Source organism: Neovison vison, chromosome 1 (assembly GCF_020171115.1).
Source record: "Neovison vison isolate M4711 chromosome 1, ASM_NN_V1, whole genome shotgun sequence".
NCBI classification, from domain to species: domain Eukaryota; kingdom Metazoa; phylum Chordata; class Mammalia; order Carnivora; family Mustelidae; genus Neogale; species Neogale vison.
This window is the reverse complement of record NC_058091.1, coordinates 168,567,804-168,592,594: the sequence shown is the minus strand read 5'-3', so window position 1 is coordinate 168,592,594 and position 24,791 is coordinate 168,567,804. Positions and strand designations below refer to the sequence as shown.

Here is a 24,791-nt window from a genome sequence, read left to right as displayed (position 1 = left end):
CCCCCCTGGGTCTTCATCTTTCAGGCTGAGCCTCCTCACAGTCTTCCTCCCTCAGGAAAGCCTTCCCTGAATTCATGCCCTGCCCTGCCTGGGCATTCCCCGCCATTGACCCCCCCTTCTTGTCCACAGAACTGTCTATTTGCTGACATCGTCGGTCTCTCTCCAACGGGCTGCAGGCATTGCCAGACTGGGCTGTGTCTTCTGTTTTTTATCCCCAGATCCTATGCTGGCTCCAGCCTAGAAGGCACTGGGTGGCCTTGATGGGCGAGGTGGGGGCCTTGGAGTCCAGAGGAACCAGACCTCCCTGACTGTCATGGGTTGGAGCTGGGGGTGGAGTGGCGTGGGTGGGGAAGTGTCTGGCTCTGCGTGTTCGTTCATTTGCGTGCACTGCCAAGCACGCAGGCTGCAGAGCTGGTCACCGTTTCCTACCTAGTGGGGTACGACCTATTTCCCTCAGGTCCAGGCCTGGTACTCAGAGGAGGAGGCCACAGTAGCCAAGGCCTCCACCCCCATGACCCTTCCCTGCGCGCGGGGGTGGGGGGGAGAATGCAAACATACACACAGGGACAACGGGAGGGGGCCCCCACGGTGGCAAGTCAGCAGAGCATGGAGAAACATTTCTCTGAGACTGGGGCGGGGGTGGGGGGGTCTATGGGTATCAGGGAGCCCTTCAAAGAGGGTTCATGCCCCACAGTGACAATTCAGACTGAGGAACTCACCACCCATGTAGGTGGGGCTTAGTCCTCTCAGATTCAGAAAAGAAGAATGTGCTATTTCTTGCAACAAAAGTGAAATAGGTCATGAGAGGTGGGGTTCAGAAGAAAGCTGGCTCACTTCACTGCAGGTGAGGAGGGGTGTGTCTTGGGGGGGGCAGGATGTGTGACAAAGATTGACCAGACTTTGGTCAAGCACTTCTACCCTCTCTTTGCTCCTGACCTTGGACGGTGTCCCTCTTATATAGTCCGGTTCTAGCAAGATTCCCATTAAGTTATGCCCACCAGAATCCCCATCCTCTGTATCTGACTCCCCTCCTAATGGAATCTGGTTCATCTTCCACCAAGCCCCAGGTGATGGCTGGACTGCCTTCAGCAAGACTCCTGTGAGTTTCACCAGGCTGCCTCCCACCTTCCAGAGGTGTCCTCTTAGTAATTTTTTGTCCACTGACCCCCCCACCCCTGCTCCTTGGCCATAAATTCTGCATTTCTTTGTTGTATTTGGAGTTGAGCCCACTCTCTCTCCCCTACTACAAACCTCCCCCTCCCATGACAGTAACCCCTCTGGAATAAAGTCATCCTTAACTACTCTTTAACAAATGTCATGCTTGCTTTTTTTCTTTAACAGGGATAAACTTCTCTGAGAGAGGGAGATTGTGGGGATTTCCTCAGGAGCAGCGTGTGAGGAGGGCATTCAGGATCAGCCTGGCATTGAACACAGGGAGGGGTGGGGTAGTTTTGGTGGGAGGGTCCCTCCTGTCTAAAAGGGTTTGAGGGGAGGCAAGGCAGCCCGTAGACAGACTGGTAAACAGGAACAGGAGGACTTGAGGCTCTGAGTGGGTCCCTCAGGCAGCCAAAGGGGAGGGCCAGAACCAGGACTAGTTTTATGTGTGTGTGACTTATGTGACCACTCAGGACCACACTCAGAAGATTTTATTTGACAGGAGTGAGAGGGGTGGGGAAGGGGAAGCAGACTCCTTGCTGATTGGGAAGCCTGGTTGGGGCTCCATCCCAGGACCAGAGATCATGACCTGAGCCAAAGGCAGATGCTTAAGGGGCTAAGCCATCCATCTTGAACTTAATGATGTTTGAACAAGGAGCCTTACATTTTCATTTTGCTCCAGAGCCTGCAAATGATGTAGCTGCTCCTGGCCTGAACCAAGGCCTTGCAAGGAGGGGCAGAAACAGAGAAAAGGATCAGACTGGTTGGGTGCCACCTGGAGGGTGGAAGGAAGAGGACTGAGCAGGAAACTTGAGCTCCATGGGCTGAGGCCAATGCTCCCAGTCTCCACAGAGGGCCAACAGCTGCTTCTGTCCTAATCCCAACTAGCTATCAGGGCAGGGTCCATCTTTTCCTAGCCTGGCCTTCCACAACTCACTCAGGGAAGCAAAGAAGGCTGTATTTTCCAGAGAACATGCCAGAACTTGTCTGTCACGAACCCTTTTTCTTTCTTTCTTTTTTAAGCTGGTGTTTTCTTTGTGTACCTGGTCCCTCCCCACCCCACACCTCCCCGCCAGCATTAAGGTATAATTTACATACAGGAAAATGCTCCCTTTGTATAGTTTTTAGAACTTTGACAAATACAGAAAGCTGCATAACCAACACTAAAATCAAGATACAGAATAGCTCCATCACACCCCCAAATTCCCATGTCTCGGTTGCCCCCTCCCCAGCAACCAATGATCGGCTTTCTCAATAACCCTTTTTTTTCTTTTTGTGAATAATCCCTCCACATATTAGAATATGTTACAAAGTAGCAAGTAAGGGGCGCCTGGGTGGCTCAGTGGGTTAAGCCGCTGCCTTCGGCTCAGGTCATGATCTCGGGATCCTGGGATCCAGCCCCGCATCGGGCTCTCTGCTCCGCGGGGAGCCTGCTTCCTCCTCTCTCTGCCTGCCTCTCTGCCTGCTTGTGATCTCTATCTGCCAAATAAATAAATAAAATCTTAAAAAAAAAAAAAACAGTAGCAAGTAAAACAATATGACATCCATGTAAAGATAAATAGGGCATCTCAATGGAAAGAATGAAGAGCCAGAAATAGATTCCATTCTACAGAAAATCTTAATGTTATGATAAAAGGCTTCCAAACCAGAGGGAAAGGTAGGATCATTTAATAAGAGGTACTGGAAAAACTGGGCAGAAACGGGGGGGGGGGTGTTGGAAGTAAGCCATACCTTGCACTACCCCCTGCAAAATGAAATGGACATGTATTGAGGAGTTAAATTTAAAAAAAAAATCAAATTCTAGGGCGCCTGGGTGGCTCAGTGGGTTAAGCCGCTGCCTTCGGCTCAGGTCATGATCTCAGGGTCCTGAGATCGAGTTCCGCATCGGGCTCTCTGCTCAGCAGGGAGCCTGCTTCCCTCTCTCTCTCTGCCTGCCTCTCCATCTACTTGTGATTTCTCTCTGCCAAATAAATAAAAAAATCTTTAAAAAAAATCAAATTCTAGGAAACTAGCAAAAGATGAAACGGACTATTACTGAGTTACTGGAGATTAGCTAAATTCTTCTGCTTCAAAGCAGCCCCACCCCACAGAAGGCGCGGTCCCAACCCAATGAGCAAAGACTGGCGGTATCATCTGCGTAAGAAAACGGTGCACGCAGAGAAGTAACAAAACCGCCGTGCAAGGAAAGCCACTTTCGCCACCTTCGGGGTGGACGGCAATGACAACTAGAGGTGGAATGGCCCGATGGGTGTGTGTGTGTGTGTTGCGCGTGCGCGCGGGCGGGACATTCAAAGTCCTTGGAGAAGCCAGACTTTGCACACGCCCACCTGGGCTGTGAAGCAGGCTAGGGCTTCCCCACAGGAAGTGAAGAAGCCTAGGGCGTTTGGGCAGGTCTCTGAGGTCCTGCGGGCTTGGAGGCGGTTTCAGCCTAGCCGGTGGCCCCAGGCAGGGTTCACTCAACTCTCCGCCCCCGCGGCCCCGGCGTTGGCCAGGACCACCCAGGCTCCAGGTGCACAGACAGGCATCTCCGGGATGCTCCGACTACGCCCCCGCTGCTCCCCGGAGCCGCGGACCGCCCTCCTCCCGTGTGTGTCCTAAGGTTTTGGAGCCGCTGTTTCCTCATTCTTAAAATAGAGCATATTGGCTACCTCGGAGTATTTTTAAGGACTTACTCTTTCCCAAGCACTTGCTGTTGGGGATACAGCAGTGATGCTTTTATCCTAAAAGCGGTGTGTGTGTGCGCATTAGGGGCAGGAAGACAGAATAAACGAATAAACACAGGATTTCGAGCCCAGTGCTAGAAAGAAAACACAACTGGATTGTGCAAACGCTATACAGAAAACAAGATTGAGCAAGGGCGTTTGGGGGTGGGGTGGCGGGGAGGAAGCCTAGTGGGGTGGAGGGGAGGTTGCTCTGCAATGACAGCTGGCCCCAACAGGGAGAAGGAAGTCAGGGAAACAGAGATATAGAGCCTGTTTCTAGTCAAAATCCCTGAGGCTGCAAAGGAAATTGGGGTAGGAGGAGGCTTCTCTGCCCCTCCCCTACATAGCAAGGGGGCCTGGGAGGATCGTGAATATAGCCCTGCCCTGTGTTTGGGGTCACCGCCTTTCTCTTCCTTTCTAACCTTTACCCTTCCTCCTTAAAATGGTTATGCAGGGGCGCCTGGGTGGCTCAGTGGGTTAGGCCTCTGCCTTCAGCTCTGGTCATGATCTCTGGGTCCTGGGATCCAGCCCCGCATCGGGCTCTCTGCTCAGCGGGGAGCCTGCTTCTCCCTCTCTCTCTGCCTGCTTCTCTGCCTACTTGTGATCTCTCTCTCTGTCAAATAAATAAATAAAATATTTAAAAACAACAACAACAAACAAAAACGGTTATGCAATCCCCCCGACGGTCACCAAGGAGGTCCGTCACAGAGGGCGGTAAGACAGAGGCTGGGACCCTCAGCAAAATCCTTCTGTTGAATACCCAGTGGGTAGATCAAGTACAGGCTTAGGGGACCAGCGAGGCCGGGTAGAAAAAAACGACTTTTCTTTTAAAGATCTGCTGATATTTCAAAGAAGGCACTAAGGAGCCATAGCAGGAAAGCTGAACCCTTGGACCCCTAGCATGCACTCTGCAGTTTGGGTTTGTCTTCACTGCAGAAGGGCGAAAGGCAGGGCGCCGGGAAGGCACAGTCCTTTCGGGTTTCGGTTTCCGAGAGCGGAGGTGGGGGGCTGGAATCTCGGGGAGGAGAGGGAAGCGGGACCCCAGGCCCGCGCACCCCCGCGGACACGCACGTGGGCCGGTCCGGTTCCTTCCGGCCGGGATGGATGGTCGCGGCCCCGGCCTGCGACTGTGGGTACCTGTGGAAGCCCGCGGGCGGCAGTCAAAGGGCGGGAGGCTGGGCTTCCAGCCGCCACCGCGTTCCTTCAGGCGACTCCACTCTAGCTGCGCGGCAGGGGGAAGCGCGGCGCTCGGACCGGAAGCCGCTGTTCCGCGGGACGGCCACCCCTCCGCGCGGCCGTGAGTGGGCGGGTCCAGATCCGGCGAGCAACCGTCGCGGCTTCCGGTTCCGATGACAGACGCGCCGGAAGCCAAGGTCCCAGCAGCGGGGACCAGGTGAGAACTGACTGGCTTCCGGGCCGGGAGCTGCGGGCGGAGGGCGAGGTGCCCCGGGACTGCTGACGGGGGCGCGGGGGGCGGCAGCTCAGCCGGACTCCCAGGCCCCGGGCCTTCTCCGGAGCACCTCCCCCACCACCAAGCCACGGCCCCAGCCTGCCCCTGGACTGGCTTTCTCCTCAGTCCTAGGGCGTGGGGACCAGGAGCTGGAGAGGTAACCCGGTGTGGATGAGGGGGCCAGACAGGGCATTCGAGCGGGGTACTTGGAAGGATGAGGCGGAGTTTGCCAGTCATTTGCACGTTAATGCAGGTGAAGCTCCTAGCAGAAGCTGCAGCCTAGGGGAAATGGTGGGCTTTGCCCTCCCTCCAGTTTTGGTTAATGACAGAAGAAAGATTTGAAACTTAAACTAGAGATGTGCCGTGAAGAAAAGGAACAGTGATAAGATGGAGTGTCTGGCGTGGGAGTGGAGCAGAGGGGCCAGCGTCAGATAAATCTCAGAAGAGTTGACATGGACACTGGACCCTGATAAGGAGCCAGTCCTGGGAAGATTTCGGAGGGGAGTGTATCAGGCAGAGGGAACGGTCTGTGCAAAGGCCCTGCGATAGAAATAAGCTGTCAAGGACAGAAAGGAGGCTAGTGTGGTTGGAGTGTGGCCAGTGAGGGGGAGAGTGGTAGGTGAGGCTGGAGGGGTGGTTGGGAGTCGACTCCAGTAAAGCTTCTGAGGCCATTAAAAGGTGGGGGCACGCTGGGCTGGCTCAGACAGGAACATGCGATTCTTGATCTCTGGGTCCTGAATTCCAGCCCCACATTGGGTGCAGAGAATACTAAAAAAACAAAATTTTTAAAAAGGAGGGGGGATTTTTTGCTGAGTACAGTAAGAATCTATTGGGTTTTAAGCAGAGGAGTGGTGGCTAGAGTGGAGAATGGATGGAGTTGAGGGGTGCAGAAGTGTAAGAGTTGGGTCCTTGGAGGCTGTTGATTTCTGTGTCTGTGTCCAGTTCTGTGTCTGTGATTTGCACAAACTTCTTCCCTTTAGCCCCAGAAGGGACCTTTCTGTTTCAGGATGCCGAAGTCTGGGGACAAAACCCATGCATGCCTTCATGTGGGGAGGTTAATGCTTCAGTTTTGTCTCTTCCTGTCATTCCCCCCTGCAGGTTTGAGCCCAAGCCCTCTAGCCCCAGAGGAAGTAGATGCTCATTTAGGAAGTAGATGCTCATTTAATCAGCAAGCATTCACTGAACACCCCCTGTGGACGAGGCCCAGGCCCTGGGCTGGACACCATGGGGAGAAAGAGGAGAAAGCTGGCCTCCAGGCCTGAGCAGGTCACTGCCTACTCAGGGGAGACCTGTTGACGGGCAGTTACTGTGCCACAGAGCCGAGGACACAGAGCAGAGGACTCCGTGTGTAATCACACAGGGGTTGTGTGTCAAGCTATGCGGTGTTGAGTCAAGGGATGACAGCATCTGATGTGTTGTTTTGGAGGGATCCTCCTGGTGGGTCATTTCTGTACAGAAATGTTATGGGGTACATTTCTGGGGGAGGAGGACTTGAAATGGACATGAAATTCCACTGGATTCATCATGAAGTTGTCACAGACAGACTCACACACTCATCCACCCTAGTGCCTGGTGAGGATGACCCAGTGGGGTTGAAGCAGAGCGGCTCACCATGGACAGACTGAGTTAGTCTCCTGGACTTTCTGAGTGGGATACTTGCAAGAAGTTCTGGTTTCCCAGCTTCTTAATTTTATTTTAGATGTTTTATTGAGCTAGTCAGACTTCTCAGTTCCTTATACATTTAATTGATTCAGGCAGGGCCTTTGTTTCTTCTCTATTTATTGATGTATTCGCTTTTATCTCCATTCTTCCTCCCCCACCCACTATAGGAAACCACTGATGTGTTTGCATGTGTCTTTTATTTTAGGCAGAGTTTTTTTTTTTTTTTTAAATACACACCCTACGAGCACCTGGGTCGCTCAGTTGGTTAGGTGGCTGCCTTCCGCTCAGGTCATGGTCCTGGGATCCCCAGATCGAGCCCTACATTGGGCTTTCTGCTCGGTGGGGAGTCTGCTTCTCCCTCTCTCTCTCTGCCTGCCTCTCTGCCTACTTGTGATTTCTGTCTGTCAAATAAATAAATAAAAACTTCAAAAAAAAATCCTCAAATGCATCTCCTTCCCCAACTTGCTTGCTTGCTCTTTTTTTTTTTTTTTAAAGATTTTGTTTATTTGACAGAGTGGAAACAAGCATGGGTAGGGGAAAGAGCAGAGGGAGAGGGACAAGCAGATTCCCCACTGAGCAGGGAACCCAATGGGGCTGGATCCCAGGACCCTGAGATCATGGCCTGAGCCGAAGGCAGATGCTTAACCGACTGAGCCACCCAAGCGTCCCATTTGTGAGCTCTTTAATATGGCCAAGATGTCTTGGACATATTAAAGGCATATTAAAGGGTTCCCTGATACCATCCTTTTCAGTTGGTGTTGACAGGGACAGTCTGTTTGACCTTGGTGAAGCCCTGACCTTTCTGGAGCTATAGTTCTATTTGATAAATTGTGATCTGGGGCCCAGACTCTTGTCACACATTTCTCTTGTGCTGCCAGCTTTCCTAGGTGATCATCTCACAGGCTATGTGGTTGACTTCCCGTTTCCTGTCTTCATTAATCGCTGCTATACACTTCCTCCAACCACAGATAATGGCCGCTTTCCCTTCCTGGTGAGGTGGTGGGCTGTTGAGCTGGTGCAGAGAGTAATGTGATGCAGAGTGCTTCAGAGAAGGGCTCCGGAGCCAGAAGGCCTGGCTTCACTTCCCAGGTCTCCCTTTCCCAGCCGTGCCACCTTGGGCAAGTTATTTAATCTTTCTGTGTCTCATTCTCTTATCTATAAACTGGGTCTAATAACTGTACCTACCTCATAGTGTTTTGGTAAGAATTAAGTAAATTAGTTGATGCATGCAGCGTCATTAGAATGGTGCTTGGCACATAATAAGCCCCAATGAAATGTTAACTAATAATAATAATTATTATTATTATGACACTGTTTCAGACAGGAGTCCCTAGTGTATTTTGCCCATCATGGGTCATTTTCAGTTATAGGGTATTTGCTCAGGGTCATGAAGAGGAAGGCATGTCTTCTGGACATCATGATTATGATTACAGATTGTAGCGTGAAGACATCAGCTTAAGGAGAGAGGGCAGAAACACATCTCAGGGGGCGCCTGGGTGGCTCAGTGGGTTAGGCCGCTGCCTTCGGCTCAGGTCATGATCTCAGGGTCCTGGGATCGAGCCCCGCATCGGGCTCTCTGCTCAGCAGGAAGCCTGCTTCCTCCTCTCTCTCTGCCTGCCTCTCTACCTACTTGTGATCTCTGTCTGTCAAATAAATAAATAAAATCTTTAAAAAAATTAAAAAAAAAAAAAGAAAAAAAAAAAAAGAAACACATCTCAGGTCCTGGGTTGCCATTTCCCCATCGTTCATCCCTCATCTGGTAAGGAGATGGTGGCTGTAGGCTGGGCCGGGAGGTTGAGGCCAAGACTGGTGGTGCTGGTGGGAATGGGGAATCTGGTGAAATTGGGAGCATCCCAGTGGTCACACTGGCCACGGAAGTCTTCTGATGTTACTTTGTATCCTTCTTTTTTTTTTTTTTTTTAAAGATTTTATTTATTTATTTGACAGAGAGAAATCACAAGTAGACAGAGAGGCAGGCAGAGAGAGAGAGAGGGAAGCAGGCTCCCTGCTGAGCAGAGAGCCAGATGCGGGACTTGATCCCAGGACTCTGAGATCATGACCTGAGCCGAAGGCAGCGGCTTAACCCACTGAGCCACCCAGGCGCCCTTTTGTATCCTCCTTTGAGACAATAGACAGCTGGCCAGATTTGAACATTTGAGAGAATCCTTAATTTCAAATCCTTTAGATGAAAATACAGGAAGGGAAGTCTGTCACCAGCATTTTGAGGGGTGTTCACATGGTCACCATCAAAGGCTGCTCTGAAAGAGAGGGGAGCAGTGCCCCAGAGTGGAAGGGATTTAGGAAGGGCGCCTTGTTGGTGGGACCAGAAAAGTCAGCTTTCTTTTCAGTGGCATAGTGAGGAGGGAAGCGTGCGTTATAACCAGAGACGTTCTAGTCTGGTGGGGGAGGTGGCCCTTCAGATTGGTCCTTACCCAGTGATCAAAACTGAGACAGAGGGGTGCCGAGTGGAAGGAGCGCGGTGGCAGCAGGCTAGGGATGACTGCTGGAGGAGGTGGTCTCTGGGCTGACCCGGGAAGGATAAGCCGGCTTCTTGAGCAGTTGACAAGGCGAGGGCTGACAGCATATCTGGGAGAGGAAGACACATGAACCTGAGCCCAGAGCTGGGAGGGACCAGCGGTTCTGGTTGGCCAGACACAGGGTGAGCAGCAGGGGAGACTGAGGCTGGAGTGGTGGACAAAGCCTATCAGGGCCACGTGCTCGGCACCTCTTCGTTGGGCTGTCTTTTCAGTTATTGGCCATTCAGGGGCTGCCTTCGGGGGTTCTATCACTTTAGTGTGTGGAAAACCAAGTCCACTAATTGAAGAGAAGGTGCTTAACATACATGAGATATGAAAATAGGCGGTATTCATACATATTTCTAGTAGACAGTATTGCCTGCTGAGGACTCTGTGAGGCCTGCTCTCTCTTCTGATTAAAAAGAGATGACCAGGGATTATAGAATGAAAAGAGTTGGGAACAGTAATTTTTTCACCATGATTTAAAACATCTGTCCTTATGCCTGCCTGGTCTCTGGGGTACCGTGGCTCGGGGTGATGGGTGCCGTGGACACCTGTGTTAAGCCAGGAATTGCTGAGTATTGATAAATGACATGGGTGTGGTGAGGGGGATCTGGGAGCCCTCCGCAGCATGCCCCCCACCCCCAGCCCAGGTGGGGCCTGATGCAGCTGACCCCTCCCGCCCACAGGCAGAGGTCACCATGGAGCAGTGTGCGAGTGTGGAGAGGGAGGTGGACAAGGTCCTGCAGAAGTTCCTGACCTATGGGCAGCACTGCGAGCAGAGCCTGGAGGAGCTCCTACACTATGTGGGCCAGCTGCGGGCTGAGCTGGCCAGCGCAGGTGAGTGCCCCCCCCCCCACCGAGCTCCTGGTCTGCCTCCCCAGGGGCCTGGGAGCCCCCAAAGCCTCTAGGTGACAGGCTCCTAGAAGGATGACAGTTTGGACATTAGTCTGTGGATGCGGAGGCCTCCTTCAGTGGGATAATGGGAGTCATTCTAAGTTATTTCAAAAAGTCCAACAGAAATTATTAGTTTACCTACCGGGTGCCTGGGTGGCTCTGTTAAGCATCTGCCTTCAGCTCAGGTCATGATCTCGGGGTCCTGGGATTGAGTCCCACATCGGGCTCCCTGCTCAGTGGGGAGTCTGTTCCTCCCTCTCCCTCTCTCTGTCTCTCATGAAGTAAATAAAAATCTTTTTAAAAAAATTATTAGTTTACCTAAGATTATTTTCATTTTATGTTTTGTCTTCCATTTGCTTTTCTACTTTGAATTTTTAGACACCTTGAGATCATCTCAGATTTATAGAAAACATTGACTGCTGATATGTTGCCATACTGGCTTTATCACTTCTCTTGCCTACTCTTACTTTCTAGCCACTTGAAAGTAAGTTGCAGCTATCATACCACCTTGCCCCTAAACTTTCAGTGTATATCTCCTAAGGTCACGGGCATTCTTTTACATAAATACAGTATAATTATTAAATCAAGAAGTTAAACATTAATGCAGTATTATGATGTAATAAATATAGCTCAGTTCTTCAGTTTTGTCACTGTCCAGTAGTTTTCATAAACCACTTTTTTTTTTTTAAAGATTTTGATTTACCTGACAGACAGTGAGAGAGGGAACACCAATCAGGGGGTGTGAAAGAGGGAGAAGCAGGCTTCCTGCTGAGCAGGGAGCCCAATTCGGGGCTCGATCCCAGGACCCTGAGATCGTGACCTGAGCACAAGGCAGACACTTAAAGACTGAGCCATCCAGGCGCCACTCATAAAACATTTTAATTTTATTTTCCATTCTAGGATCCAATCCAAAATCAGGTGCTGCGTGTAGTTTCTCATGTCTCATCTTTGGTTGTTTAACCTGGGACAGTTCTCCCACTTGCCTTTGTCTTTCACTGACGTTTTCAGAGCACTAAGGCCAAGGATTTTACAGACTATCTCTTGCTTTGGGCTTGCCTGCTGTGCCCTCCTCCTCACCCAGGTGTTGCATCTTGGGCAGCGGAGTCCTTTGGAAGTGATCTGGTTCTCAGGGCATCATATCCGGAGGTACAAGGTGTCAGCTCGTTTTCCCTGATTGGTGATGTGAACTGTGATCACTTGGTTAAGATGGTATCGGCCAGGTTCTCCTTGTGTAAAATTAACTTTTCTTTATAGGTAAGGGGCACCTGGGTGGCTCAGTGGGTTAAAGCCTCTGCTTTCTGCTCAGGTCATGGTCTCAGGGTCCTGGGATCGAGCCCCATATCGGGCTCTTTGCTCTGCGGGGAGCCTGCTTCCTCCTCTCTCTCTGCCTACTTGTGATCTCTGTCTGTCAAATAAATAAATAAAATCTTAAAAAAAAAAAAAAAAGCAACATTTCTTTACAGTTAATAAGTAAGAAATTTGAGGGGAGATGCCTTGAGCCTATGTAAATATGCAGTTTCTTGTATTTGAGCGAATTGATCCAGGGATGATTTCTTGCCTCAATCAGTTATTAGAAAGCAACATGGGTGACTTTTCCTGCTCTGTCATTCCTTCATATTGGCCATTGCACAGCATAGGTTTGATCTTGTGGGTCCACTTACATGCAGATTTGTTTTTCAGTAAATACAGTACAGAACTGTAAATGTATTTTCTTTTTTATTGTTTTCTCAATGACATTGTCTTTTTCTTAGCTTTATTGTAAGAATACGGTATATAACACAGGTGACATACCAAATATGTGTCAATTGACTGTGTTCTGTGTAAGGCTTCTGGTCACCAGAAGGCTATTAGTTACATTTTTGGGGAGTCAAAAGTTACATACATATTTTTGATTGTGCATGGTGTGGTGCCCTTAACCCCCATATTGTTGAAGGATTAGCTGTCGTTGTTGGCATTCAACTTTGCTTTTTCCCTTATTGTCAGTTCACACCACGTGGATTTTTTTTTTAAGATTTTATTTATTTATTTGACAGAGAGAGAGAGATCACAAGCAGGCATAGAGACAGGCGCAGAGACGGGTAGGGGAAGCAGGCTCCCTGCTGAGCAGCGAGCCCAATGTGCAGCTTGATCCCAGGACTCTTGAGATCATGACCTGGGTCGAAGGCAGATGCTTAACCCACTGAGCCACCAAGGTGCCCTCATACCACATAGATTCTTATTTTATTCATTGGGTTATAATCTATTACTATTATTCTTTATTTTGATCCTTAAATTGTCTTAGATTTGACCAGTAGTCACCCCTGATTCCTATGTCCTTTTTTTTAGTTGATCTATAATTAAAATTTACCTTTTTTTTTTTTTTTAAAGATTTTATTTATTTGACAGAGAGAGAAATCACAAGTAGGCAGTGAGACAGGCAGAGAGAGGCAGGGGAGGAAGCAGGCTCCCTGCGGAGCAGAGAGCCTGACGTGGGGCTCGATCCCAGGATCCTGGGATCAGGACCTGAGCCAAAGTCAGAGGCTTTAACCCACTGAGCCACCCAGGTGCCCTCACACCACATAGATTCTTATTTTATTCATTGGATTATAATCTATTACTATTATTCTTTATTTTGATCCTTAAATTGTCTTAGATTGATCTTTGATCTTGGGATCATGAGTTTAAGCCCCATGGTGGGTCTGGAGCTTATTTTAGTAGAAAGGTGTTGGGGGGGATTGCTGCCCATCTCCCTGTGTGAGGCCCCACCCCCGCTTCCTGGTGGTATTTGTCAGAAGGCATTCAGTTACAGGTACCAGAAACCCAGCTCAGACCAGCTTAAATGAACAGGTAGGAGTGGGGGACACTGGATTCATGGGACTCAGGTGACTGAAATGTCCAGGCCCCCCTGGATCCACGTGCCTGTGTGATCCCCTCAGTCTACACTGTCCTCATTCTAAGAGCAGCGCCCCCCCCGCCCCCCGCCCCGAGGAGGTCCCGGTGCTCCAGCAGCTCCAGTTCCCATTCTGTGTGTTCAGTGACTTGGTAGAATGCATGTCTCTTCCAGGGCTTCTGGTCTTGGAGCTGAGACCCTCCCTGGCTCTCTTGGGTCACTTTTATTTCCCTGAACCAAGGCACTGCCATCTAAAGAAGGTGCACTGGTGCTGGGCTGGAGGAAGGGGCGGATGCTCTGTCTGTCCTCCTCTCTTCTGAGTCCCATGTGCTTTTGGAAGTGGGTCTGGTTCTAGCCCAGCTGCGGCAGTGGAAACCACTGCAGGCTGGGAGTCCTGAGCCAGAAATATCCTGAACTTCCCTGGCAGTATCTCTGGGTTGGTAAGAGGCACTAACATGGGGATAGTACCTTATGACCCAAAGCCGCCTCGCACGTGGCATCTGACTCAAGACAGTGAAGAGCCGTCTGGTGTGGTGGTGGTGAGAAGGTGTTTTAGCTCTGTCATTGTTGTCACCTAGCTAGTCATGGCCTCAGCTTCCCCAGCTACAGGACAGGATACTAACAGTGTCCACTGCAGAGCATGGTAGGGAGGATTAAAGAAGCTAAAATAAAGTACTTTCCCATAGGACGTGCTGAATCATCTACATTTCACAGCAACAGACAGGGCAGGTCCTTTCACCGCAAGAATGAACTGAGAGATGAAGCCACTTGGCCCACTTGACCAATTCCAAGGCAGGCAGTTCAAGAGTGGCAGGGCCTGGGACAGAAGCCAGGGTCTTTCACCCTGGGGTTTGGGACTACGTCCTGGGCCTCCAGGCTGGTGTTGAGAAGAGAGCCAGGAGGGACCAGGTGTGCTGCTCTGTGTCCTGATTCACCACCAGTCTTTCCCTGTAGCCCTCCAGGGAACCCCTCTGTCAGCCACCCTCTCCCTGGTGATGTCACAGTGCTGCCGGAAGATCAAAGACACTGTGCAGAAGCTGGCTTCGGACCACAAGGACATTCACAGCAGTGTCTCCCGAGTGGGCAAAGCCATCGACAGGGTGAGTGTGTGAGCAGCCTTGGGCGAGGGGTGGGTGAACCCCAGGGCTGGTGTCTGAGGCTGGGGGTTGCTCCGCAGGAAATGAGAACGCTGAGTCACAGGGCCTTGTCTCTTGTCCTCGGCAGAACTTTGACTCAGAGATTTGCGGTGTGGTCTCCGACGCGGTGTGGGACTCGAGGGAGAAGCAGCAGCAGATCCTGCAGACGGCCATCGTGGAGCACCTGTACCAGCAAGGCATGCTCAGCGTTGCCGAGGAGCTGTGCCAGGTAATGGCCTCTCTGCAAAGGTGCTAGAAGCAGCCTCTTCTGCTTCTGCTTCATGGTTGGCTTTCGATTTGCTTCCTGTCATGCTTTCTATATACTGATTTTAGAAGGGAAATCATTGTCCCTGCCATCAGTAGAAGCTAGCTCCACAAATATATACGATGGCAAGTAAAGTCATTAACCTCTAGCTGGGGTCCGTTGCCCGTCAGGGTTCTGAGTTGAGGCCTGATACCGCTTTCTTAAAAAGGGAGATTAGTAACATGACAGAGTGGCACTTGTTAAGTGTTACAAACACACAAGCAGAAGTAAGGGTACTTTCTCAATATGATTAAGAGGACTGAAGAATAACTTTCTTACCATGCTACTCAACACAGGTCTCTAAGATCCTGGGGCGGGGGTGGGTTTTGTAGTCTGTACTCCAAGGAGGCCAGCCCACAACCCTCAGCCTTCCATAACTGGAATATTCTGGAAACACAGTCCTCCAGTGGTGGGATTGCACTCTCCCCACAGGAATCAACACTGAACGTGGACTTGGACTTTAAGCAGCCTTTCCTTGAGTTGAATCGAATCCTAGAAGCTCTGCACGAACAAGACCTAGGGCCGGCATTGGAGTAAGTAGGCCCTCAGGTGGGCCAGTGCGGGGACAGGGCCCATCTGTGGTCTTCCCATCACCTGGTGTACTTGACGTGCCTCCAGCCCTTGGGCTTTTGGAGCCCACCTCTCCATCCCGGCTCAACCAGGGTCCCTTCCCCTGGCCCACGAGCTCCATTTCTTCCCAGATGGGCCGTCTCCCACAGGCAGCGCCTGCTCGAGCTCAACAGCTCCCTGGAGTTCAAGCTGCACCGCCTGCACTTCATCCGCCTCCTGGCAGGCGGGCCCGAGAAGCAGCTCGAGGCCCTCAGCTATGCCCGGCACTTTCAGCCATTTGCTCGGCTGCACCAGCGAGGTGAGTGCTCAGGGGGCTGGGCTCTGGGCTGCCGGGCTCCGGTGGGTGTCAGTGTTAGCAGGGGTCAGGGCTTGGGGTGTGAGTTCCTGCCCCTCCTGAGGAGCTGTAACCAGGATGCCTTTCCCCAACCTGAAAACTCTGAGCCCTCCCTCACAGCCTCCCAGGTGAACTCTCCCCCTGCACCCCGCATCCCCCTCTGCCATACCCTTCCAGCTTCGTCTCAGGCCAGGCACACCCTCCATGTGCCAAACCAGCACTCAGCACACGGGGCCATGTGCGCCCCTGCGCCTCAGCCCTGAGCTCTCCCACCTAGCAGCAGCCCACTCGTTTCCTTAAGACTCACTCGGCACCTCTCCACAGCCTCCTTCCATCCCACCAGGATTTCCAGACCGCTGTGACTGGAGTCTCCCCTTCCAGATGCTCGCCATTAGTGACCACTCCTACCCACAGTCACTGGTTCTTGAGCTCCACTCTTCCCTGTTTATTACCTCACATTTTGTGAAATCATAAAAGCCAAGCACTGTCAGTTAGTAAATCTAGATACCATCTGAGAGCTTTTTAGAAGGGAGAGTAGCTAGTGTTGGAGAAGAAAAACGTGAGCACCAACCTGAGACTTGCTCCTCGGTGCTCTTGGAAGGATGGAAGAGAATGTCGGACTGTGGCTGATGCTTGTCCTTGTCCCGCAGCAGCCGCAGCCCCGAGACTCCGCCTCCACACCGGACTTTATCGAAAACCAGTTTTGCCTGAGGGCATCTCTGCGGGCTGGTCCTGCTGCTCTGGGGCCTGGGAGCCGAGGGGCCCAGCCTGCTCTCCCTCTGCCCTTCCGCTGCCCCCGCCCGCTCCCCCTGCTGCCCTGACCTGTGCCTGGTTGCTCCGCAGAGATCCAGGTGATGATGGGCAGCCTGGTGTACCTGCGCCTGGGCTTGGAGAAGTCGCCCTACTGCCACCTCCTGGACAACAGCCATTGGGCAGAGATCTGCGAGACCTTTACCAGGGATGCTTGTTCCCTGCTGGGGCTGTCGGTAGAGTCACCCCTCAGCGTCAGGTACTGGCAGCCCCATGGGGGCAGCGCGAGTGGGAGAGTAGTTTCAAGGGAAACAGTCTGTGGAGGCCATTCCGTGTGCCAGGGGCAGTACTTGGTTCTTTCAGACCAAAATTGACTCTCTTAGTCTTGCTTCTGGGTAGGAGTTACCTGATTTTCACAGTTGGAGAAACTGAGGTTAGGAAGAGTTGTGGCCTGATGTCGCTGCAAAGTCAGTGGTGGGGTCAAGGTTCCCTTTTTGTAAGGTCTTTTGAATAAGGTCTCTGTGCTGCTGCCACCTCAGCCCTGACTTACCACAGGAGCCTCTGCAGCCTGGCCGCCTCTCCGACCAGCGGCCATCGGGGAGAATGGGAAGTGCCTGGGTAGCATGTGTGACCTTCCCCTTGGGAGGCTCCTTTACCATGATGTTCTCAGGACTCCACGAAGCCCTGGGAATTCCAGGTAGTTACACTTGGTTTACAGATGAGAAAACACGCAGGCCCCCAGGCAAGCGTGGACTTACCCAGGGCCTGATGGGAAATAAAGAGCCCGTGGACCTGGTCCCAGAATCCCACCCTGCACCAGAGTGGAATGGCACGTCCCCTCCTGCCTCACTCCAGGAAGGATTCTGGTTAAAGAATAGTGTTACCCAGCCAGAACACCAGGGACAGTTCAGGACGGTTCTTGGGCGCAGCATAGGTATTTAGCCCAGCCAGTCAATGCCCCGCCCCTGCTGGAGTCCCAGTGAGATGAGGATCTGCCTGGGGTCTAAGTGCCCTCACTGATGATGACCCATCACAGAGGTGCATGACAGCAGGGTGGGGCGGACAGGCTGGGGCCCTTTCAAGCTGATCACTGTCCCCATCACACCAGTGGCATTCCAGTGGTTCGGATGAGCTGGTATCTGCCCCCTGGATCTTTCTTTTGTCTCTCCCATAGGTCGTCAAACTCGGGGGTGCATTAGAATGACTCCAGAGTCGGACACACATAACTACCTACGTGGCACTTTATGAGCGACTGGGGAGACTTTCGAGGACCAGTCTGACATGTGCCACTTTAGAACCCCGCCCTAAGACACAGGCCGAGGACGGTGTGCCAGGCTCTGGGTCTGGGCCACTGCAGCCCTTGCTCTTTGTTCCGCAGCTTTGCCTCTGGCTGTGTGGCGCTGCCTGTGCTGATGAACATCAAGGCTGTGATTGAGCAGAGGCAGTGCACGGGGGTCTGGAGTCACAAGGATGAGCTACCGGTGAGGCCTGGAGCGGGGGGCTGTGGAGGGCAGGCAGAAGGCCCTGGGAAGGGCAGCCACAGCTGGCAGTGGGACTCACCCCTCCTCTGGCCTCCCCAGATTGAGATCGAACTCGGCATGAAGTGCTGGTACCACTCAGTGTTCGCCTGCCCCATCCTCCGGCAGCAGACCTCTGACTCCAACCCTCCCATCAAGCTCATCTGTGGCCACGTGATCTCCCGGGACGCCCTCAACAAGCTCATTAATGGAGGAAAGTAAGTTCCCCGTGAACTGCCCCATCCTGGCTCGGCTCCCCTGCTGGCCAGCCCCTGAGACATTCTCCACTCTCCTCCCTCTGCAGGCTGAAGTGTCCCTACTGTCCCATGGAGCAGAACCCAGCAGATGGCAAACGCATCATATTCTGATACCTGCCTCGAAGGAACTTGGTTTTCCACCCACGAGCCTTGCCGTCTCCGTGGGGGTGGCTGGCTTCAGTAGACTGGTCCATTTCAGAGCCGATGCTGAGCACCGCCATGGACAGAGGCCAAGAAGGGAGGGGAGCCCATCTGTGCCGGCAGCTGGCTCCTAGGCTGGAAGGGTAGGGACACAAGCCTCTGTCCTCCTGCGGCTGCCCTGTTTTCTGTATGCCAGTGACTTCGTAGCAGTCAACAAAGCAAAGCACTTGGCCAGCTATGCAGACGTCTTTTCGACCCTGCCCCAGCCAGGTTGCTTCCAGTCCTGCCAGCACCTGGCGCCTGAGCCGTGGTTCTTCTTCATGACTGTATGTATCCATTCCCCACTGTAAATAGTCTGGGTTCAAACCCAGTGCCCTGGTTTTATAAGTGAGCAAATATATTCACAGGCCTTCTCCTTACTTTACCTGACTTACTGGCTTCACCGACAGGGAATTACCGCACGCCCACCACACCCAGACAGAACTCAGCATGCTGCATCTCTGACTAGGTGACAAAAAGGCCCAGGGGTGTCCCAACAGACCCTGGGCCAGAGGCTTTTACACAAAAATATATCCAGTCCTGCACCCTCCTTACTGGGAAGCAGTGCTCGAGGATCTCGGAAGGTGCGCTGACTTGCCCCACGGGACTCACAGATTATAAAGGAGACAGTTCGGAATGGAAACTGGATCCAACCCTCCATTCTAAGCTCTCTGCGGTTGACTCCACGGTGCCTGGAGCTTGGTTGTTGTGTGTCCTCACTAAGCCCCGTGCTGGGCCTTGGAGAGCAGGAAGGCACCTGAAGCCTGAGATGCTTGAAGGGCCTGGGTCACCGGGGTCATTATGGCGAGCAGGAGAGCTGGCCTGGGGTTCATCTTCAGCTTCATATGTGTACTTCAAATGTGCTATGTACGTGACTAAATTGCTTCCAGAAGTTTCCCAGTGGCATTTCAGCCCCTTAGGGGCAGGGGAAGGAGGAAAGAGGAATGGGGGTGTCCCTAACACCAGCCGCAGGCTTCTGTGCATGGGGTCTGCCAGCAGCCTTATGGTACAGCTCCCATCAGTGGGAGGCGGAAGCTGGGGGTGGGCAGCAGAGTCTGTTCTCAGCTGGAGTCTGGCACCAGCCCCGCCGGCCTAGCAGCAGCACCAAACACCCTCGGAGTCCTTTGGGTTCTCTGGTGAGAAAGGCTGCTTCCACTCTCTCCTGCCTACCACCTCCTTGGCCCCACCAGCAGCTGCCACCGAAAAAACACCCACAGACTCACCACACTTTAGTCTTAGCATTTACTTCCCCCACACTCCATTCTGGGGACCGTCTGCACTGGTGCCGAAGGGAGAAGATGCCAGCTCTGCCTTCCTGGAAGAGCTGGCGGAGTGGCCTGGGAGGAAGACGGGCCGCAGGGGGCCCAGGAAGAGGTGCGAGCACGGGCGACCAGGGGCAGAGAGCTGGCCCACCACCAGCCCTGCAGCTTCCGGAGCAGGTTCCCAGGTCCTTCAAATCGGGGGTGGCAGGGCCTGCACTTCCTCTAGGCACTCATCATAAGCCTCCTGGTACTCTTCGTGGGGCTTGACCATGATCACACAGGTGGGGCGCTTGGAGCCCGCGGCTGCACCCAGGTCCTGCGGATGAAGGCAAGAAGGGCCATGTGGGGGGAAAGGCGGCACCACCTGTATGCCGGGGAGTCACAAAACCCTGACCCACTGGCTTCATCCAGCCCTCAGACATGTGCAGTTCATCTGCACATGTTGGCAGTCCCATCTGCCAACTTTCAAGCTGTGGGCTGGCAACAGTGGGCCTACATGGCCCCGTGGCAAGCGTGAATGAACTTCCGGCCTCAGACGCTGCTGCCCAAGCCAGGGCCTATGTTCTCATCTCTATGTGAGAATCAGGCCAGCTACCAGTCCCTTGAACAGCCCCCCACTTCCCCAAGCACTGCAACCACCTAATAGGACTAACACGGGCTCAGCAACTGCATGGACAGAGCACATCCAGAGCACATCTTCATACACCTCCTTTCTCATTCCCATGGTCCATGAGGGTGGGGATTCCCAGTTTCCAAGAAGGACACTGAGCCAGGGACCAGCAGAACAAAGGATCCATTCACATCAGTCTCCAAAGCTTGCATTTCTCCACTGTGGCCTGTTTGGACCAACCTGATGCCAGACCCTCTCCAGTTATGACCAAGATCGGGGAGGGGTGGGGGCGGGCATGTGTTCCTTACCGTCTTAGAGGGGATATAGACGTAGGGCAGATTCCGGTCTTCGCACATAACTGGGAGATGGCAGTATACCTCAATGGGCAACGTGTCTCCTGCCAAAACCATGATCCTATAGTGAGAGAAACACCATTTCTAACTTGCTCATTCCCTCTTTCAGTTCAAAGTGCTACCTCCGGACAGAGAAGATGGCCCCCCCCCCGCCCTCAAGGATCCCAAATGCGAATCTCCCACCTTCTGAAAGTGCATGCAAATTTGTTTGGTGATCACTTCCTCTGGGGAGGTGAGCCCTAGTTCTTGGCAAAGAAGTAAATACCCCACACAGGTGACAAGTGGGATTCCACTGGGACAGGTGAGGTATGGAAGTGAGAGTGAGAGCCAGCCAAAAAAGGAATCAGGAGGCAATTCTGGATCAGAAAGCTTAATGAAGAAGGTGTCAGGCAGCCTTTGGAGGGGCTGGAGGAGGGGAAAGCATCTGACACTGAGAGAATCAGAATGACTGCACATACCAGGAGCTGGCTGATGGGGGCCTGGGATGGCTTTGAAACCCAGGGTAGTGATGGGGACGGACAAGGAGGCTAGAGAAACTGGCAGCAGCAGAACCTCGGGGCCTTCAGTGCCAGGCTGGGAAGCCTGAGCTTGTCCCAAGAGTCACAGGGAAGCAATGAATGCTCGCCAGAGAGCCATCAGGTAGGACTCCTGGCTGGCAAGGTGTCTGGGCTCTGGGGCAAGGGACTTGGGAATCCTAAAGACACCAAGGAAGAATATTGTCCAGAGAGGGGCAAGAGACAAACACAAGGAAAGAGCTATTAGTTCCCTGTACTGGGCCCACTCTCCTAGGTTTCCTTTTGTCTTCCAGGCTGTCCTCTGCCGGCACCCCTTCAAGTGGCCTTTCAGTGCTGGTGCTCCTTACAACCTGACCCTTGGCTGCACCTTCTCCCTGGCTGACCTGGGCCACAGCCACGGCGTCAGGGGCCATGTATGTGCGCACAAATCCCAAATCTGTTCTCTCCTGCCTGGCCTCTCCCTTCCAAGCCTCCAGTCTGTGTGGCCATCTGCCTATCTGACAGTTCTGCCAGGGGGCCAAGGTGTGTGTGTGTGTCTGTGTGTCCCATATCTAAACAGCACCAAACTAATGATCTTCCCACGCAAAGCCGGGTCCCCCTAAATGGGCCCTCTGCTCAGCTTGAATCCAGACCTCCTCACTCCAAGTCCCAAAGTCCTCTCAGATTTATCCTCTTTAATTCTGTTTCAGCTACCAGGGGCGCCTGGGTGGCTCAGTGGGTTAAGCCGCTGCCTTCAGCTCAGGTCATGATCTCAGGGTCCTGGGATCGAGTCCCGCATCGGGCTCTCTGCTCAGCAGGTAGCCTGCTTCCCTATCTCTCTCTCTCTGGCTGTCTCTCCATCTACTTGTGATTTCTCTCTGTCAAATTAATAAATAAAATCTTTAAAAAAAATTTAAAAATAATTCTGTTTCAGCCACCAATAACCTAATTGCCATCGCCATCACCTGTCCTACACTGGGGCAGCCTCTTAGCTCAATTTGCTTGTCTACTCTTGTGGCCCCCCCATCCTCGCCAGTTGCCAGAAAACTCTTCACGAGGGTAAAGGTAATCGTGTCATTCCCTGGCTTTAACCCTCGGTGGCCGGCAGAGTTCTGAGTAGAAAAACTCTGTCTACCATGACTTAGGAAGCTCCAGGAGAAGGCCAGGCTTGTGTCCACCACTACCCTCTCTCCAGCCTGGGACCAGTATCTTCTGGCAGAAAGCCCCGCACCCTAGACCAGACTTCCCACTGTGCATCACAGCCCCCAGCTAGACTCCGCTCTTGAGCACCAACAATGCAGCGCATACTTAAAGACCTGAAGCACCGAGAGGCTTCGTCCTGTCCTCGGAAAGGTTTATTGCCTGGCCTAGGGGCCAGAACGAGGTTATGAAGGCATTCTCACTGCAGCCTGTACTCATTCGCAGTCCTCTCGGGACGTTCCATGAGTGGAGGACGCTGGGCTCGACCCTGCGCGAGCTGCCTTATTCGGCGCGCTTTCCCCGGAACTCACTTTTCCCGGTGGCGTTCCTTCGAGCCCTGGCGAGTGACGTGTACGGGAGGGAACCCACCCGGGGCCCGATTACCTCGTGCGGTGGGGGCGGATCGCCTCCACAGACTTTCCCGAGCACCTGCCGAGTAGCGGGGATACCCGTGCTACCGTCCAGAGTCGCAAAACGCGCCAGGCGCGGGGCGGGGGCTTACCCTTTCTCGCCTTTGTTGATAAACTTCTGAACCTCCTTCACCCCGCGCCGAATCTGCTTTTGCTTCACGGCTGCAACGACAGAGAAGTCAGTCGGAGGGCCTCGGCCCGCCGCCCGCGCCACCACCGGCCTCCGCGGCGGCCGCAGCACCTTTCTTGATGCACTTGTAGAGCTTCCGCGTGAGACGGCGAGAGGCCAGGGGCTGCGCGATGGGGTTCAGGTTCACCAGCAGCTCGTGGTAAGTGCGCTCCCCGAGGCACGCCTCCGCCTGCGCCTGAGCCTCCGGCCCGTCGGGATCTGCCTTTATTTTGGTCATCGCGGCGGCCGCGGCGTCTAGGTAGCCTGCGCCGGGGGTGGGGGCTCCACGCGGCCCGGGCCTCAGAACCACTTCCGGGTCACCGCGTCCTGCGGAAAGCCGGCCATGCACCACAGCCAATTAGGAAACGAAGTCTCTGACTCCAACCAATCGTTGAGGCTCAGCTCCTTACAAACAGAAGGGGGACGGAGGAGCGGAGCACTTCAGAGGCGGGACTCGTCCAGAGGACTCGGAGGCAGGGAGCCGGGCCCGGCGCGGGGCGGGGTCCGGCGAGGGCGGGAAGGAACGGGGCTGCAGGCTGGGGCTGGTCGGAGAGCCCCGCCCCGCACGTATTGGGAGCGGAGGAGGAGGCGGTTGCGGTGGCGGTGGGGGCGTAACCACGTCAGGATCCTCCTGCCTGAGGGGCGGGGTCTGCGACGGAGCGGAAGAATGGGGATTTTAAACCTGGGAGGGATCTGACCGTCACGTGGTCCTGGGCGAGGTCCCGCAGGTGGCAAGGTGAAGTGAGAGCCCGGCGCGGCCAAGAGCTACGTGCGTTCTAACGCGGGTGCTCACACTCTGTGCTCTCCACCGCCCCACTCACGAGCGCCTCTCTTCCCGCAGCGACCTGCTCTCATGTTAGCCCCGGGAGAGGGTCCCTTCTGCCGCCTTACCTGAAACTGCGGTCCCCGCCGACAGCCCCTGCCCCTTTGTTTTCCTCCTAGTTCCTAGGGCTGCCCGGCTGCCTGGCTTTACGCACAATCCAAGGTCTGACTGAGACGCCGGCGTGGGGGGCGGTAGGGGCGGAGACCGTGAGGCCCCCCTCCCCCGGGAGCACTGGGGGCGCCGGCCCTGGGCTGCGGGGCGCGGTGGGGGACAGCTGCGAGCAGGCGCCCCCTCTGCAGGTAACCCTAGAGAGTTAGTAGATGCGGACGCCGAGGAGGTGAGCCGGCCCAGACTGGCGTGGATCTCGTACGTCTGGCTAGTTTCTTCCACCGTGTCTTGGAAAACTGGATGGTTAGGGATTATATCTTTGCTACGAATTAATTGCCTTTGACCGGGTGTAGTAGGCCTGACATTTTTGCGGTGGGTGGCGGGACAGGCCGGTAAGTGGAACTTTAGGAGTATGCAGGTGGCCCTTGAGAGAATGGGTTTGTTAAGCCAACTCAAAAATTGAACTTTTAACCCTGGAATCAAGTGCAAAGTCGTTCAATAAAAAACAAGTCGGAAAAAAAAAAAAGTCGGATTTTTCTATTTTGCATTTCAATGAGAAAAATCGGGAGCCAATCCATCCTAACCTTGGACCCCAAATAATTTTCACAAATAGAAACGTATGTCAGGGGCGCGTGGGTGACTCGGTTAAGCGGCTGCTTTCGGCTCGGGTCTTGATGCCACCATCCTGGGATTAAGTCGCACATCAGGCTCCCTGCTCAGCAGGGAGCCTACTTCTCCCTCTGCCTGCTCCCCCTGCTTGTGTTTTCTCTCTCTGACAAAGAAAGAAGGAAAGAATGAGAAACAGAAACATAGGTCAATTGAACAATGCAAATGAGTTCTGTAAGCAATGAAAAAACAGTTTGAAAGTAAACAAAATTTGTATGCACAACCTAACAGGATAATGTTCTCACTTTGGAATTTTTAAAAAAAATTTTTTAAGATTTTATTTACTTAGTTGACAGACATGGAGAAGGGAATACAAGCAGGGGGAGGGGGAGAGGGAGAAGATGACCCCCTGCTGAGCAGGGAACCCATGATGCAGGCTTCTGGGATCATGACCTGA

At 53.2% G+C, this 24,791-nt stretch overlaps 2 protein-coding genes across 3 annotated transcripts; one reads left to right on the top strand and one right to left on the bottom strand.

Annotated features, from left to right (window-relative positions):
* Nucleotides 1–5,197: 5,197 nt before the first annotated feature.
* On the top strand, nt 5,198–18,679 carry RMND5B (required for meiotic nuclear division 5 homolog B). Of its 2 annotated transcripts, none has more exons than XM_044262891.1 (10): nt 5,198–5,250; nt 10,175–10,325; nt 14,206–14,351; nt 14,476–14,616; nt 15,124–15,224; nt 15,393–15,559; nt 16,439–16,604; nt 17,724–17,826; nt 17,926–18,080; nt 18,167–18,679. In XM_044262891.1, exons 2-10 carry the CDS (start codon nt 10,187–10,189, stop codon nt 18,228–18,230), a joined length of 1,182 nt encoding a protein of 393 aa, XP_044118826.1. In that variant the 5' UTR covers nt 5,198–5,250; nt 10,175–10,186; the 3' UTR covers nt 18,231–18,679. The 2 variants fall into 2 exon arrangements, with proteins under 2 accessions (XP_044118826.1, XP_044118816.1); XM_044262881.1 differs by lacking the exon at nt 5,198–5,250 and adding an exon at nt 5,266–5,464.
* Nucleotides 18,680–19,527: 848 nt separating this feature from the next.
* NHP2 (NHP2 ribonucleoprotein) lies at nt 19,528–23,111 on the bottom strand. The gene is made up of 4 exons (XM_044262867.1): nt 22,870–23,111; nt 22,721–22,790; nt 20,480–20,585; nt 19,528–19,877 (listed from the first exon to the last, which is right to left on the bottom strand). The coding sequence occupies exons 1-4, from the start codon at nt 23,033–23,035 to the stop codon at nt 19,752–19,754; spliced, it is 468 nt and encodes a 155-aa protein (XP_044118802.1). The 5' UTR covers nt 23,036–23,111; the 3' UTR covers nt 19,528–19,751.
* Nucleotides 23,112–24,791: the final 1,680 nt, after the last annotated feature.